This window comes from Lutra lutra, chromosome 10 (genome assembly GCF_902655055.1).
Source record: "Lutra lutra chromosome 10, mLutLut1.2, whole genome shotgun sequence".
Taxonomy (NCBI): Eukaryota; Metazoa; Chordata; class Mammalia; order Carnivora; family Mustelidae; genus Lutra; species Lutra lutra.
In genome coordinates, this window is record NC_062287.1 from 63,948,393 (window position 1) to 63,961,372 (window position 12,980).

The 12,980-nt window shown below is 38.0% G+C and overlaps 1 protein-coding gene across 1 annotated transcript in view; it reads right to left on the reverse strand.

The window, feature by feature from the left end:
* STK33 (serine/threonine kinase 33) overlaps positions 1–12,980 on the reverse strand; it is a 185,697-nt gene that overhangs the window by 10,696 nt on the left and 162,021 nt on the right. The window contains 1 exon segment of the mRNA XM_047693847.1: positions 5,652–5,858. Within this exon segment, the coding sequence (XP_047549803.1) occupies positions 5,652–5,858 (207 nt within the window).

The following is a 12,980-nucleotide window of genomic DNA, read 5'->3' on the forward strand; positions in this document are numbered from 1 at the left end:
AAGCATGGTCAAAAACAACATGTCAGGATTCATGTTAGCCCAATTATTTGTACCTGTATTAGTCATCTATTGCTGCAGTTACCTTACAGTGCTTGGGAGGTCCCCAAAGTCACCCCCAGGTTCATGATTCACTAGGAGGACTCAAAGGACTCAGCACATAGTTGTATTCACTGTCACAATTTATTACAGACTGAAGTTAGCAAAGGTAAAAGGCACTTAAGGTGAAGTCCAGCAGAAACCAGGCTCAAGCTTCCAAGGGTCCTTTCTCAAGAGTCACATGGAATGTACTTAATTACCCCAGCAATGAGCTGTAACCACACATGTCAAATGTTGCCAACCACAGAAGGTCTTAGAGATGGAACCCTGGGTTTTTTTGGGAACTGGTCATGTTGGCAGTCTCTGCCCAGCACCTACCAAAATCCTGGACCCCCAGAAGAAAAGCAGGTTGCAGCATAAACTGTATTGTCTGCGCAGTTTTGGAAGAATGGGCCATTCTTAATCAGATAATGATAGCAACCAAATCAAGTTCTCAGAAGCCACCCAAGGGCCAACCTTGTAAGCAGGCCTTTCCAAGGTGACCAGCTTAGGTCTGCTATGTTTACTCCTTTCTGTACAACTACATAACAAATGACTATAAAAGGCTCAGTAGCTGTAGGGGTTGGCTAGACCAGAGTTCAGGTTTTGTCCGGGATTGAGGTCTGTTCCACAGATCTTCATAATTTCAGGAACTGTGGCTCCCCACAGGCATGTTCTTCTCAAAGCAGGTAGCAGAAATACAAGAGAGCAAGCTAAATCACATGAATGCTACTCATATCTTACCTTTTAACATTCTATCAGCCAAAGTAAGTCATCTAGTTAAAACCAACATTAGTGGGATGAGAAAATATCCTTTGTTTACTCTAGTAGGGAGAACTGCAATGTCACATGGCAAAGGTTGTGAATGTACAAATCCCTTACAGAGAGGGGTTAAATAATTGGGAAAATAATCTAATCTATCACAGTACGCTAGGGACCTCAAAAAGAGAGCAAATGAGGTTGGAAGCATCACCTCATCACCTTTGAAAATGATATTTCTTGGTTTGTTCATACCCAAAAGGAGATATACCCAAAGGAGTCTTGAAACTGGCAGGGGAAAAAAAAGTGCAATTTTTGTAATATTCTATGCAAGTTCGTTAGCAATATAATAATAGAAGCAATAAAGGCTAACATTACAAAGTGCTTACCATGTCAAGAGTGTCACATGCATTATTTCACTTAATCCCTGGTTGATACCATCATTATTCCCATTTTACAGATGAGGAACAGGAGGCCAAGAGGTTTGTACGAGGTCATAAAGTTTATAAGCAGAGAAGCCAGGATTTGAATACATGCAGCCTGGATCTGGAGCATGTGCTTTTAACCATTATATTTTAAGTGCATGCCAGATTGCAAGGTTTCAATATTGGACTACAAAAGTATGCCAAAGTTGTGGAAAGCACCACCAAATTGCACATGATTCACATGGGCTCAGAAAGCTAAGGTTTAATTTGTCAAGAGAAGAAAATTTTTATCCTACTCAACGAAAATACCAAGAAAACCTGATTCTTTCTCATAGAAATGTATCAACATACCACAGTTCAACTGTTTAATTTCAATGTTATTTAAATTCAAACGTTTCTTGTCTTTGAAGAACTGCTACATGAATACATTTCATTGATCAAAATAAATTTTCAAAGTTCTAAGCAACCTTGAATTTCTACTTTCTATACGAAAGTATCTGCTTCATGTACCATCTCCTGTGACACTGTAAAGGCCATGTTTTCAGTGGAGAAAAATGATCACAAAAGGAAACGATCAGAAAAATTTTCCACTTTCACTAAATAAGTACATTCAAGACGGTATTTGGTAAATAATTTAACAATGATAAAGTATCTCTTTTATGATGCAAGAATTCCATAATGTAAATATACATCTGGAATTTTTAGGCCCTCTCTCCATGGTTATGTGGAAGTGCATTTTAATTACCAGACATTCATTTCTCAGTTGTTTTCTGAGCTTAATAAATAATGAAAGTATTGTACTACTTATAAGAAATCACTAAGGACATAATATTAAAAGGCATGTTCTTGAAATAAGCAATGGTCTGCCAAGCATCTCATTTGAAGATGAGTAAATGCTGTTTTAGGAGTTGAAGTCTTGGGTCTACTTGATAGAACAGATTAAGAACCCACTGTGGGGAATTTAGAGGGTTACTAAGGACATAAAACACTACTTAGATATACTCAGCCTCTAAGACACAAGATATACACAAGAGAACATTTCTATCCTTAAAGATTCTATCCTTAAAGAACACACCTAAATTAGGCTAGAAATTCATAATAAAAAGAAAAAAATTAAAAAGCACATGGCCAAATGCCAACTATTGGAAGACAAGTCTGGAAGAGTGTAGTGTGATATCTATTCCAAGCATGAACATGAGGAGAGGTAGACTATATTTTTCCATCATGACCACAGCATTTGGAACTAAGGAATGGTGTGACAGAGGAAAATGCTCAGTTCAAGTGTTTGATTTATAACAAATCCTCACTTTCTCTGCTAGTCTTCCAAGAGCTCTGCCACTTAGCTAAAAAGCATGATTACCCTGGCTTGTTAAAAATAAAACAAAACAAAACAAAAATCAGAGCTCTAAATGGGTTTATGAGATTCTTTAGAAGAGAGAACAATGATACAATGGAAAACAGGAATTGCTGGCAGATTTCCACTTAAATTAAAGCCAAATTTTAAAATTTTTAATGGAAAAAGAATTTCCTTAATTTAGTAGGTATAAATTATTTATATTATCACATTAAATCATTCATATAATTTAATTGTAACAAACAAAATTTTCCTCGTGGGAAATATTTTAATATTCAAAGAATAATTTTAATAAAATTTAAATTTCACTCTTAAGAATATTAATTACAATATGAATCCTGCGTGGACTCAAGAGTAAATGGCAAGCTCTATTTTCAGTTATCACTTGAGAACTTTATACTCTGCTATTTACTATTGTTAATGAAGATTTGAAAGAAAAGAAGTAATTTCTTAGCACAAGCTCAGCTTCAATATAATTAACAAAGTAACATACTTATAAAAACCCGTGAAAGAACTTAATATGTTAAATGTATAAGAAGTCTTTCTTTTAAGGGGTAACACTTTTCAGAAAAACTCCCACACAAGGTAATGTATTTCTCCCAAGACATCACAGCCAAAACCCAAGTGTGGGAAAGTTTCTTAGAGGACATCCAGGACAAACTCCTACCCATCTTGCAGGAATTCCTGCTATAGCAGTTATGATAAGTAGCTTTCTAGAGTCTGCATGAACACTTGCACGAACTGGGAGATGGGGTTCACTATCCACGGTCCAGCCCATTTTATTGCAAGTGAGCTCTGACTGTAGAAAAATTCTTCTTGCTGATGAGTAGAAATCTATGTTCTTAAATTCAACCTACCTGGTATAAAATTTATACCACTGGTTATAGTTCTAGCACCCATGAGCACCTCAAATTCCAATGCTTCTGTTCCCTAGTTGGAAGTAGTAGCTGAGAATAGCACAGCAATTCACATTACTCTATGACTTGCAGGGGCGGGGAAGGGAGGGGAGGTGTGTGACAGAGCCATGGAGAAGGTGATGGAAGACAGCCAACCAAATATTTGGTTCACAAGGGTATTTTATGTCGGATTCAGTAACAAACACAGATAAAATCCAAGACTACAAAATACAAGATAATGTGGTCGTATGTGGTGTATGTGTAAGTATCTGTGTTTGTCTATACATATGTATATGTAAATGCACGTGTGTATATATGTGTAATACACACATCTGAGTGTGAGTATATATACACTTGACCCTTGAACAACAGGGGTTTTGAACTGTGTGGGTCCACTTATACATGGATCTTTTTGGCTAAGCACAGCACAGTACTGTAAATGTCTTTCCTTATGGTTTTCTTAATAACATTTTCTTTTTTCTAGCCTACTTTATTGTAGGAATACAGTACATAACACACATACAGAATATGTGTTAATCAGCTACTAATGTTACTGGAAAGGTTTCAGTCAATGGTAGGCTATTAGTAGTTAAGTTTGGGGGGGTGTCAAAAGTTATATGAAAATTTTCAACTGTATGGGGGTCCGTGCCCCAACCGCACCATGTTATTCAAGCATCAACTGCATATATGTATACGGTGCATGTGCATATGTGTGAGAAGGTGTGTGTGTGTGTGTGTGTGCATCTGAATATGTATGCATAAAATGCCAAGTCAGCTAATAGAAAAATCTTCAAACAGTATTCAATAAGGAATGCGAACATGGATTTTTAGGGTATTATTTTCAACAATGTAAAATACAGCTGCCAAGCATTTCAGGAGTTGTTAACAGACCAGAGAAGATGAAGGGAATGCAACATACTCACGTTTATACTATGGTAAATATATGATTATTTCAAAATATCAGAGTCATTAAATGTTAAACTTATTATCTAGACATTTGCGATTAAGTAGATGAAGAAGTTCTCAACCAGTGAGTCAAAACCAACCAGTAGATCACTCTACCAAGTCTCTTTCTGCAGGTTTCTGATGGCCTTGTTAGCATGGGAGGGACAGGCCAGCGATGCACCCTCCTGGGAGCAGCTCAGAACCAGCCTTCTGAGGCCTGAGCAGCACTCTGCCCACGCTACACCTCAGAGAGCCAGAAAGTAACAGCTCCTCACGGGGTCGGGGCTGCCGTGAGGTGAACACAGTCCCCACCAGAGGAACACTCAATTATAAAAAAGAATTCAAATATGATCACTAGATTTCAAGATAAGAAAGAGAACAAGGTCACAGAAGCATTTTCCATAAACATAGAAACAAAACAAAAAAGGATTGGGTAAATTGTTGGCATATCTAGTTAGTAGAATACTATCTGGAATTAATCAAAATATTACTAATATTTTATACATAAAATATTTATATACATATTTATATACATAAAATATTTTATACATAAAAATAAATTTATAAAATATTACTAAATTTTATTCACCAGAAAGAATAAAGCTCTATTCAGATCTAATAAGGCAAAATGATAAACCCATGTGAACAGTTTTAGTTATCATAAAATTGGAAACAAATAACTGCATAATGTAATAAATCTTTTCTAGGTAATACATAAACCCATTCCAAATTGTAGAGCCTGATAAAGCACAAATATTATTAATTTTGACCCATGGGCCAAATATCACACACCATCTGTTTTTGCAAATAAAGTTTTGTTGGCACATGGCCATGCTCATTCATTTGCTGTCTATGCCTATTTTCATCCTATGACATCGGAGTTGAGAAGTTGTGACACAGGGCTAAAAGAAGTTTAGCCACAAGGCTAAAATATCTCAGTTCCTTTATGGAAAAAGTCTGCAGACCCCTGCCCTATATAATCACAGACCTTAAAATAAACATGTGGACTACCGTGCTAAATCATGATAGTCTGAAGGGAAGAGAGAACTTTGCTTTGTCCTGTAAGTCCTTCCTTACAAACTAACAACAACAACAAAAGACAGCATTGCAAAAACTGCTCCAGCGTTGTGAGAGTATTTTAAAGTTTGGAGAAATGGAACAATTGTTCTTCCTACTTGTTTTCTTGGTTCCTCCTACCTGTTTCTCCTCCTCTTCATCTGAGGTGCTACTGATATCCTGGGCGTTTCCTCTGGGGCTGCCGAGTTGGTAACCTTTCAGCTTTTCTTGAATGGACCAGTTGTCCTTTTGATCTGTCGTGTCTTCCTCATCACTTTCTGGATTATTTTTCCACTCCTTCATCATTTCTAACACATTGGTTGGTCTTGCTGAAGAAAGCATATTGCCCTAACAAATGAATTTTTGGCATTAGAAAACAGTTTAGAAAACTGAAAGAATTTTTACATCTTCTAGTAATACATTATACAAACTATAATGCTGAATAAACAGTGAAACTTCTGCTGCCCTTTGGAGCTTCCCTTCGCTGACACAGCTCATGCCTCTTTTTTTTTTTTTAATAAATATATTTTTTAATTTTTTGACAGACAGAGATCACAAGTAGGCAGAGGGCAGCAGAGAGAGAGGAGGAAGCAGGCTCCCCGCTGAGCAGAGAACCGGATATGGGGCTCGATCCCAGGACCCTGGGACCATGACCTGAGCCGAAGGTAGAGGCTTTAACCCACTGAGCCACCCAGGCGCCCCACCGCTCATGCCTCTTGATTGAGATCACGTGCAACAGGTTAGGTTTGGGGGAAATATTCAGGTTTGAAGGAACAATGCAACATGCTCATGCAACGGACATAAGACATGGAATTCCCTGGAATCCAAAGACCCTCTTATAGAGCAATTCTTAGAAAATCAAAGGGAACCAGAAAGAACGAAAATGTTGCCCCCTGTCTAGTGGGCCCAACACTAAGGGCAAACTTATAGAATATCAAAATCCCCAGATAGGAAAGCTAAACTCATTAAAGTGTAAACGCTGTGTCCAAGAACATAGGTGTTTGATTTGAAAGTTTTTAGTGGACTGGAAGATTTAAATATAAAGTGGTCATGATTATACTGATTCAGCACACCGCTTTAATCCCCAATGTGACCACACCATACCAAATTGACATGTTTTATATTAACAGTATTTTTCTCAAATATAATATTCCACTTAATGCCAAGAAATACATGAACACAGTCTCAAATGGCTCCTGCTAGACGTTGGTAGGCTTTAAATATTTCTGCTCCTCACTCAGACTACTATAGTAGAGAAAGTTTAGACACGTTGGATTGCATTAGATTAAAATGGGAAGTTCAGGTGTGGCTGTGGGCACAGCTATGAAGTGTTATGTAATCTGGCATGTGGGTGGATTGAAGCATTAAGCATCAGTGACCCAGAACACTATGAAACAGAGCACTTAAGGGCAAACATTTGAGTACACCATCGGGGTCTGTAGACTTTAATATATTTGTGGTTAAAGACATAGACATGCACTAAGTATAGAATGGTAATAACTGAGGATCATTATGCAATTAATTCCTCGTGGTTCTTTTATTTCATCTTGTTATAAGAAATTCTATATTACCACTTTCATAGCATCCGGCTTTGGGTTACATTCAACCCATAGCATCCTCGACCCGTTCGCTCCCAGAACGCCCTCACCATGCCTTCTGCTAACCCCTAGACTACGTTTCCTCCAAGGCTCAGTTTGAGAGTCAACTCTGTCAGGCATCCTGGAATTTTAAAAAATGTTGTCAACTTAAACCAGAGGAAGTATAGATGGAGTCTCAGGACCATAAAAGAGTTGGAATTGTCTAGAATGGTAGAGTCTTTGATCTTCGTTCTATAATTTCTAACCTCCAGGGCTCTGCAAATAGTCCTGCTTGATCCCTAGGATCCATCTGGACTCTATTACAACTTTCTGGTTTCATCCTGACCTTTGACCCTAATTTTCATGTACTCACAATATCCAGGCTCCTGGAATGCAAGTACACCAAAACTCTGCCTCCACTTGATTCTTTCACTAGCAGACAGACAATCTGATATTGTCTATGCCTTTATTTCCAGTCCTCCGTTGCCCTTCCCTGATAAACCTTCTATAAGGTAACTCTTTGGATACTGTACTAGTCACTAATGATACTCACCTAACATTCCTTTCTGCTAGGCATGTTGTAGAATTCTGCTTCTCCATATCTTTTAGGAAATGACTACGTGACTTATTTTGGCCAGTGAAATGTTATTGGAAATAGTGTATATAATTTGGGGTGGAAACCATAAGAAACAACATGCAATTTATCATGTTCCCTATTACTACCTTAGTAACTATAGGAACATAGAGATGGAGCCTCCCTCAGCCTGGGTCCCTGAGTGAAAATAAAGCCTCCTCCCCTCATCCTAGCTAATCTGCAAAGGAAGGCATCAAGACCACTGAGATTTGGGGGTCATTTATTACCATAGCATAATTTAGCCCATCCTGGCATAAATAGCAAATTAAACATTCTATTCGGTAAGTCACTTCCAAAAGCCCTTAAAAAGAATGAGGCCCACATACCCAACAAAATTATAACTACTACAGAAATGCTATCCCATTAGTACCCTGTGATAACCCATTTGTTTAGGTGGTCCTTGCTTTGCACAGTCCTGATATGCATGAATTTCAACCATCATGACTTAGTTAAATAATCTCAGTCCCCCAACAACACAGTCTGAATTTCTGTCCCTGCAGTATACTAACAATAATTACATAAAATTCAAAACTTCACTGCCAGCTCTTCAAGCCACAGTCACCATATAAATTACAGATTTGCAGTGTGATCAGTGACGAATCATGGCACTCTTTTCACAGTCAGTTGGTGATGGGCCACCCGGCATCTGCTACTCACTTCACACACAGGCAGCCAAGTATGCAGTTGTGTTGCCTCCTTGCCTCCCCGGAATCTGCCAGCTAAGATGAAAGTGCAGCAAATAAATGAAAGTGGTCGTGCTGGAAGTGAAATCTGAATCAAAGGTCAAGGGAGTAACAGAAGAAGTAGCTGACCTTGGAAACTCTGCTGCTGCCACTGTTTGAGAACCTAGATATGCAACCAAAGGAAGTTGTTGCAGGCAAACGCATGGACATAAATGAGAGGAAGAGTGGTGTGCAGAAGGAGAGAGGCACCCCGGAGAAAGTGATGCCCGCAAAGAAGGTGATATTGAAAAAATTTTCAGAGATAGTTCATGACCTTGAAAGCACAAAGGATAAAATGTCGGAAGGTACCCAAACTTGGAGAATAGTATTAGAACTCACTAAAGTTTAAAAAAAGATGCTCCCCTCTATACTGTAAGTTATAGGACAAGGAGAAGGTAAGCACTGTTTAAACTAATTTTGTTAAGTTTTTATTAAAAAAAATAAGACACTTTAGTTCTTAATATTTCTTTTTTTTAAGATTTTATTTATTTATTTGGTAGAGATTACAAGTAGTCAGAGAGGCAGGCAGAGAGAGAGAAAGAGAGGAGGAAGCAGGCTCCCCGCTGAGCAGAGCCTGATGCGGGGCTCAATCCCAGGACCCTGAGATCATGACCTGAGCTGAAGGCAGAGGCCTCAACCCACTGAGCCACCCAGGTGCCCCAGTTCTTAATATTTCTAATGTTTTAAATTACAATGCACTAAGAAAAATCAGTTTTTCTTTTCTTCATTTTCTAAGTATTATAACCAACAGTTAGTTTTTATTATTTAACAAAAATTTTAAAGGGCATGGAACAATTATAATTTCCCCCAGTGATTATTAAGATCCTGTTGCTGTATCAAACTGCATTGTTATTTTTATGGTCCTGTGCTACTATACAAAGGCAAGGATTCCCCCGTATTATCTTGAATCTGCATCTCTAGCAATCTTTCAAATGCTCGTTAATACACATAAGAGTTTGATCCTCTATATGCCCATAGTAGAGTGCCTTTGTACTCAAAGAAATGACCCTATTTCTCCTACTCCAAAGAGACTGTGAGGAAGAGACAGGATTCAGAATAGGACATTATCCCCCCAGAAACACCCAACTACTTGGAAATCTTTAACTCTTTCCATCCTACATTCATGTGTGATATCAAACAGCACAAATGGTGATCTCAATTCCAGACTTTCCCTGGCATCTAAAGTCCAGTCAATAATTACTAGACTACCCACTTCTTGCTTGCTAGCAGCTGGAGGAGGAATTGTATCAAACACTTGGACTGACCAATCAATAAGTGGGCCAGGGCTATGTGTCATGATCCTTCTAGGTTCAACAGAAATTCCAAATGAACCAACAAAATGGGCAGAATATTAGGGCAGACACTGTAAAGTGTATGTAATTTCACTATCAGGACACTAACCTCTGAATTCCCTTTACTGGCTGTAATAAGGGGTCAGACACTGAACTCATCAACTGTGAAGTAGTAAATGGCAAGATGGCAACAGTAACAGGTCAATAATCTGAGGCTTTCAGAAGTAGAACACAAACCTTCTGGTTACTAAACTTCTACTTGGTTAACAGAGAGTTGAGACTGTTTTATTTTGAAAAAATGGAAAAATGAACACTCATGGAGAAACACTGGCAAAAAAATAAGATTTGACTTAATACCTTAGTATTAGGTGGAGACCAAAATTGGAGATCTAAACATATGTCCCTATCTAACATACTTTGCCTGTCAAGGACTGTGACTATCATAATTTTACAAACAATAAGTACTTAATGAGTATGAATGAATTATATTTATGAGCTGGTGTGAGTAGTATGAAACATAAAGTTGGCAAAGCTAGGGATGCCTGGGTGGCTCAGCTGGTTAAGTGTCTGTCAGGTCATGATCCCGGAGTCCTGGAAATGAGTCCCATCTGGGCTCCCTGCTCAGCGGAGAGCCTGCTTCTCCTCCCCCTCTTCCTTTCCCCACTGCTTGTGCTCTCTCTCTCTTGCTCTCTTTCTTTTGTCAAATAAATAAATAAATTGTTTTTTAAAAATGACAAAGCTAAAAGAAACATCCTAGATCTTTAGCTTCTGGTCATCATTTCTACTTTTTGTAAATAGCCAGAACTCTATTTTATACTGTTCCTAAGAATAAGCTTGTGGGGTTTTTTGTTTGTTTGTTTTCTTGTTTTTTGGTTTTTTCTTACTTGAGTACAGTTGACACCTGGACATTCTAGAGCTTTAGCTTCTGGCCATCATTTCTACTTTTATAAATAGACAGAACTCTTTATTTTATAATGTTCCAAAGAACAAGTTTATGGTTTTTTAACTTGGGTATAGTTGATACCTAGGAATAAAATTTTTTCAATAGGAAAATGGAATAGTCACTTTGTAAAATAAATAAATAAATAAATAAATAAATAAATAAATAAATAAATAAATAAATAAATGAATGCCAAACTTCACAAAATTAACAAACCCAAATCAAAACAATAAGATGCCAATCTTCACTTAACAGATGGACATAAATTTAAATTTGGTAATACTCTGTGTTGGTGAGGGTATGGGCAAACAGGTTTTCTCATTTGCTTGTTTTCTGTGGGAAGGTAAATTAGCAATAACCTATCAAAATATATAATACACACCCTCTCTGACCAGAAAGTCCACTGTTAGGAATTTGTCTGATACTACAGCATGCAAACGTATATTTATAAGAACATTGGCTGTACTACTGTAATAGAAAGAATCTGAAATGATTTAAATGTTCCATATTCATAGGGGAGTTATTTAGAAAATAATAGTATATCCATAATTTGGGATCCAATGCTGCTTTTTATTTTTTTTTATTTTTTTTTATTTTTTAATTTTTTTTATTTTTATAAACATGTATTTTTATCCCCAGGGGTACAGGTCTGTGAATCACCAGGTTTACACACTTCACAGCACTCACCATAGCACATACCCTCCCCAATATCCATAACCCCACCTCCCCTCCCAACCCCCTACCCCCATCAACCCTCAGTTTGTTTTGTGAGATTAAGAGTCACTTATGGTTTGTCTTCCTCCCAATCCCATCTTGTTTCATTAAATCTTCTCCTACCCCCTTAACCCCCCATGTTGCATCTCCACTCCCTCATATCAGGGAGATCATATGGTAGTTGTCTTTCTCCCATTGACTTATTTCGCTAAGCATGATACCCTCTAGTTCCATCCACGTCGTCGCAAATGGCAAGATTTCATTTCTTTTGATGGCTGCATAGTATTCCATTGTGTATATATACCACATCTTCTTTATCCATTCGTCTGTAGATGGACATCTAGGTTCTTTCCATAGTTTGGCTATTGTAGACATTGCTGCTATAAACATTCGGGTGCACGTGCCCCTTCGGATCACTACGTTTGTATCTTTAGGGTAAATACCCAGTAGTGCAATTGCTGGGTCATAGGGTAGTTCTATTTTGAACATTTTGAGGAACCTCCATGCTGTTTTCCAGAGTGGTTGCACCAGCTCGCATTCCCACCAACAGTGTAGGAGGGTTCCCCTTTCTCCCGCATCCTCACCAGCATCTGTCATTTCCTGACTTGTTAATTTTAGCCATTCTGACTGGCATGAGGTGATATCTCATTGTGGTGTTGATTTGTATTTCCCTGATGCCGAGTGATATGGAGCACATTTTCATGTGTCTGTTGGCCATCTGGATGTCTTCTTTGCAGAAATGTCTGTTCAGGTCCTCTGCCCATTTCTTGATTGGATTATTTGTTCTTTGGGTGCTGAGTTTGCTAAGTTCTTTATACATTTGGACACTAGCCCTTTATCTGATATGTCGTTTGCAAATATCTTCTCCCATTCTGTCAGTTGTCTTTTGGTTTTGTTAACTGTTTCCTTTGCTGTGCAAAAGCTTTGATCTTGATAAAATCCCAATAGTTCATTTTTGCCCTTGCTTCCCTTGCCTTGGCGATGTTCCTAGGAAGATGTTGCTGCGGCTGAGGTCGAAGAGGTTGCTGCCTGTGTTCTCCTCAAGGATTTTGATGGATTCCTTTCTCACATTGAGGTCCTTCATCCATTTTGAGTCTATTTTCGTGTGTGGTGTAAGGAAATGATCCAATTTCATTTTTTCTGCATGTGGCTGTCCAATTTTCCCAATACCATTTATTGAAGAGGCTGTCTTTTTTTCCATTGGACATTCTTTCCTGCTTGTCAAAGATTCGTTGACCATAGAGTTGAGGGTCTATTCTGGGCTCTCTATTCTGTTCCATTGATCTATGTGTCTGTTTTTGTGCCAGTACCATGCTGTCCTTGATGATGACAGCTTTGTAATAGAGCTTGAAGTCCGGAATTGTGATGCCACCAACTTTGGCTTTCTTTTTCAATATTCCTTTGGCTATTCGAGGTCTTTTCTGGTTCCATATAAATTTTAAGATTATTTGTTCCATTTCTTTGAAAAAAATGATGGGATTTGGATAGGAATTGCATTAAATGTGTAGATTGCTTTAGGTAGCATAGACATTTTCACAATATTTATTCTTCCAATCCAGGAGCATGGAACATTTTTCCATTTCTTTGTGTC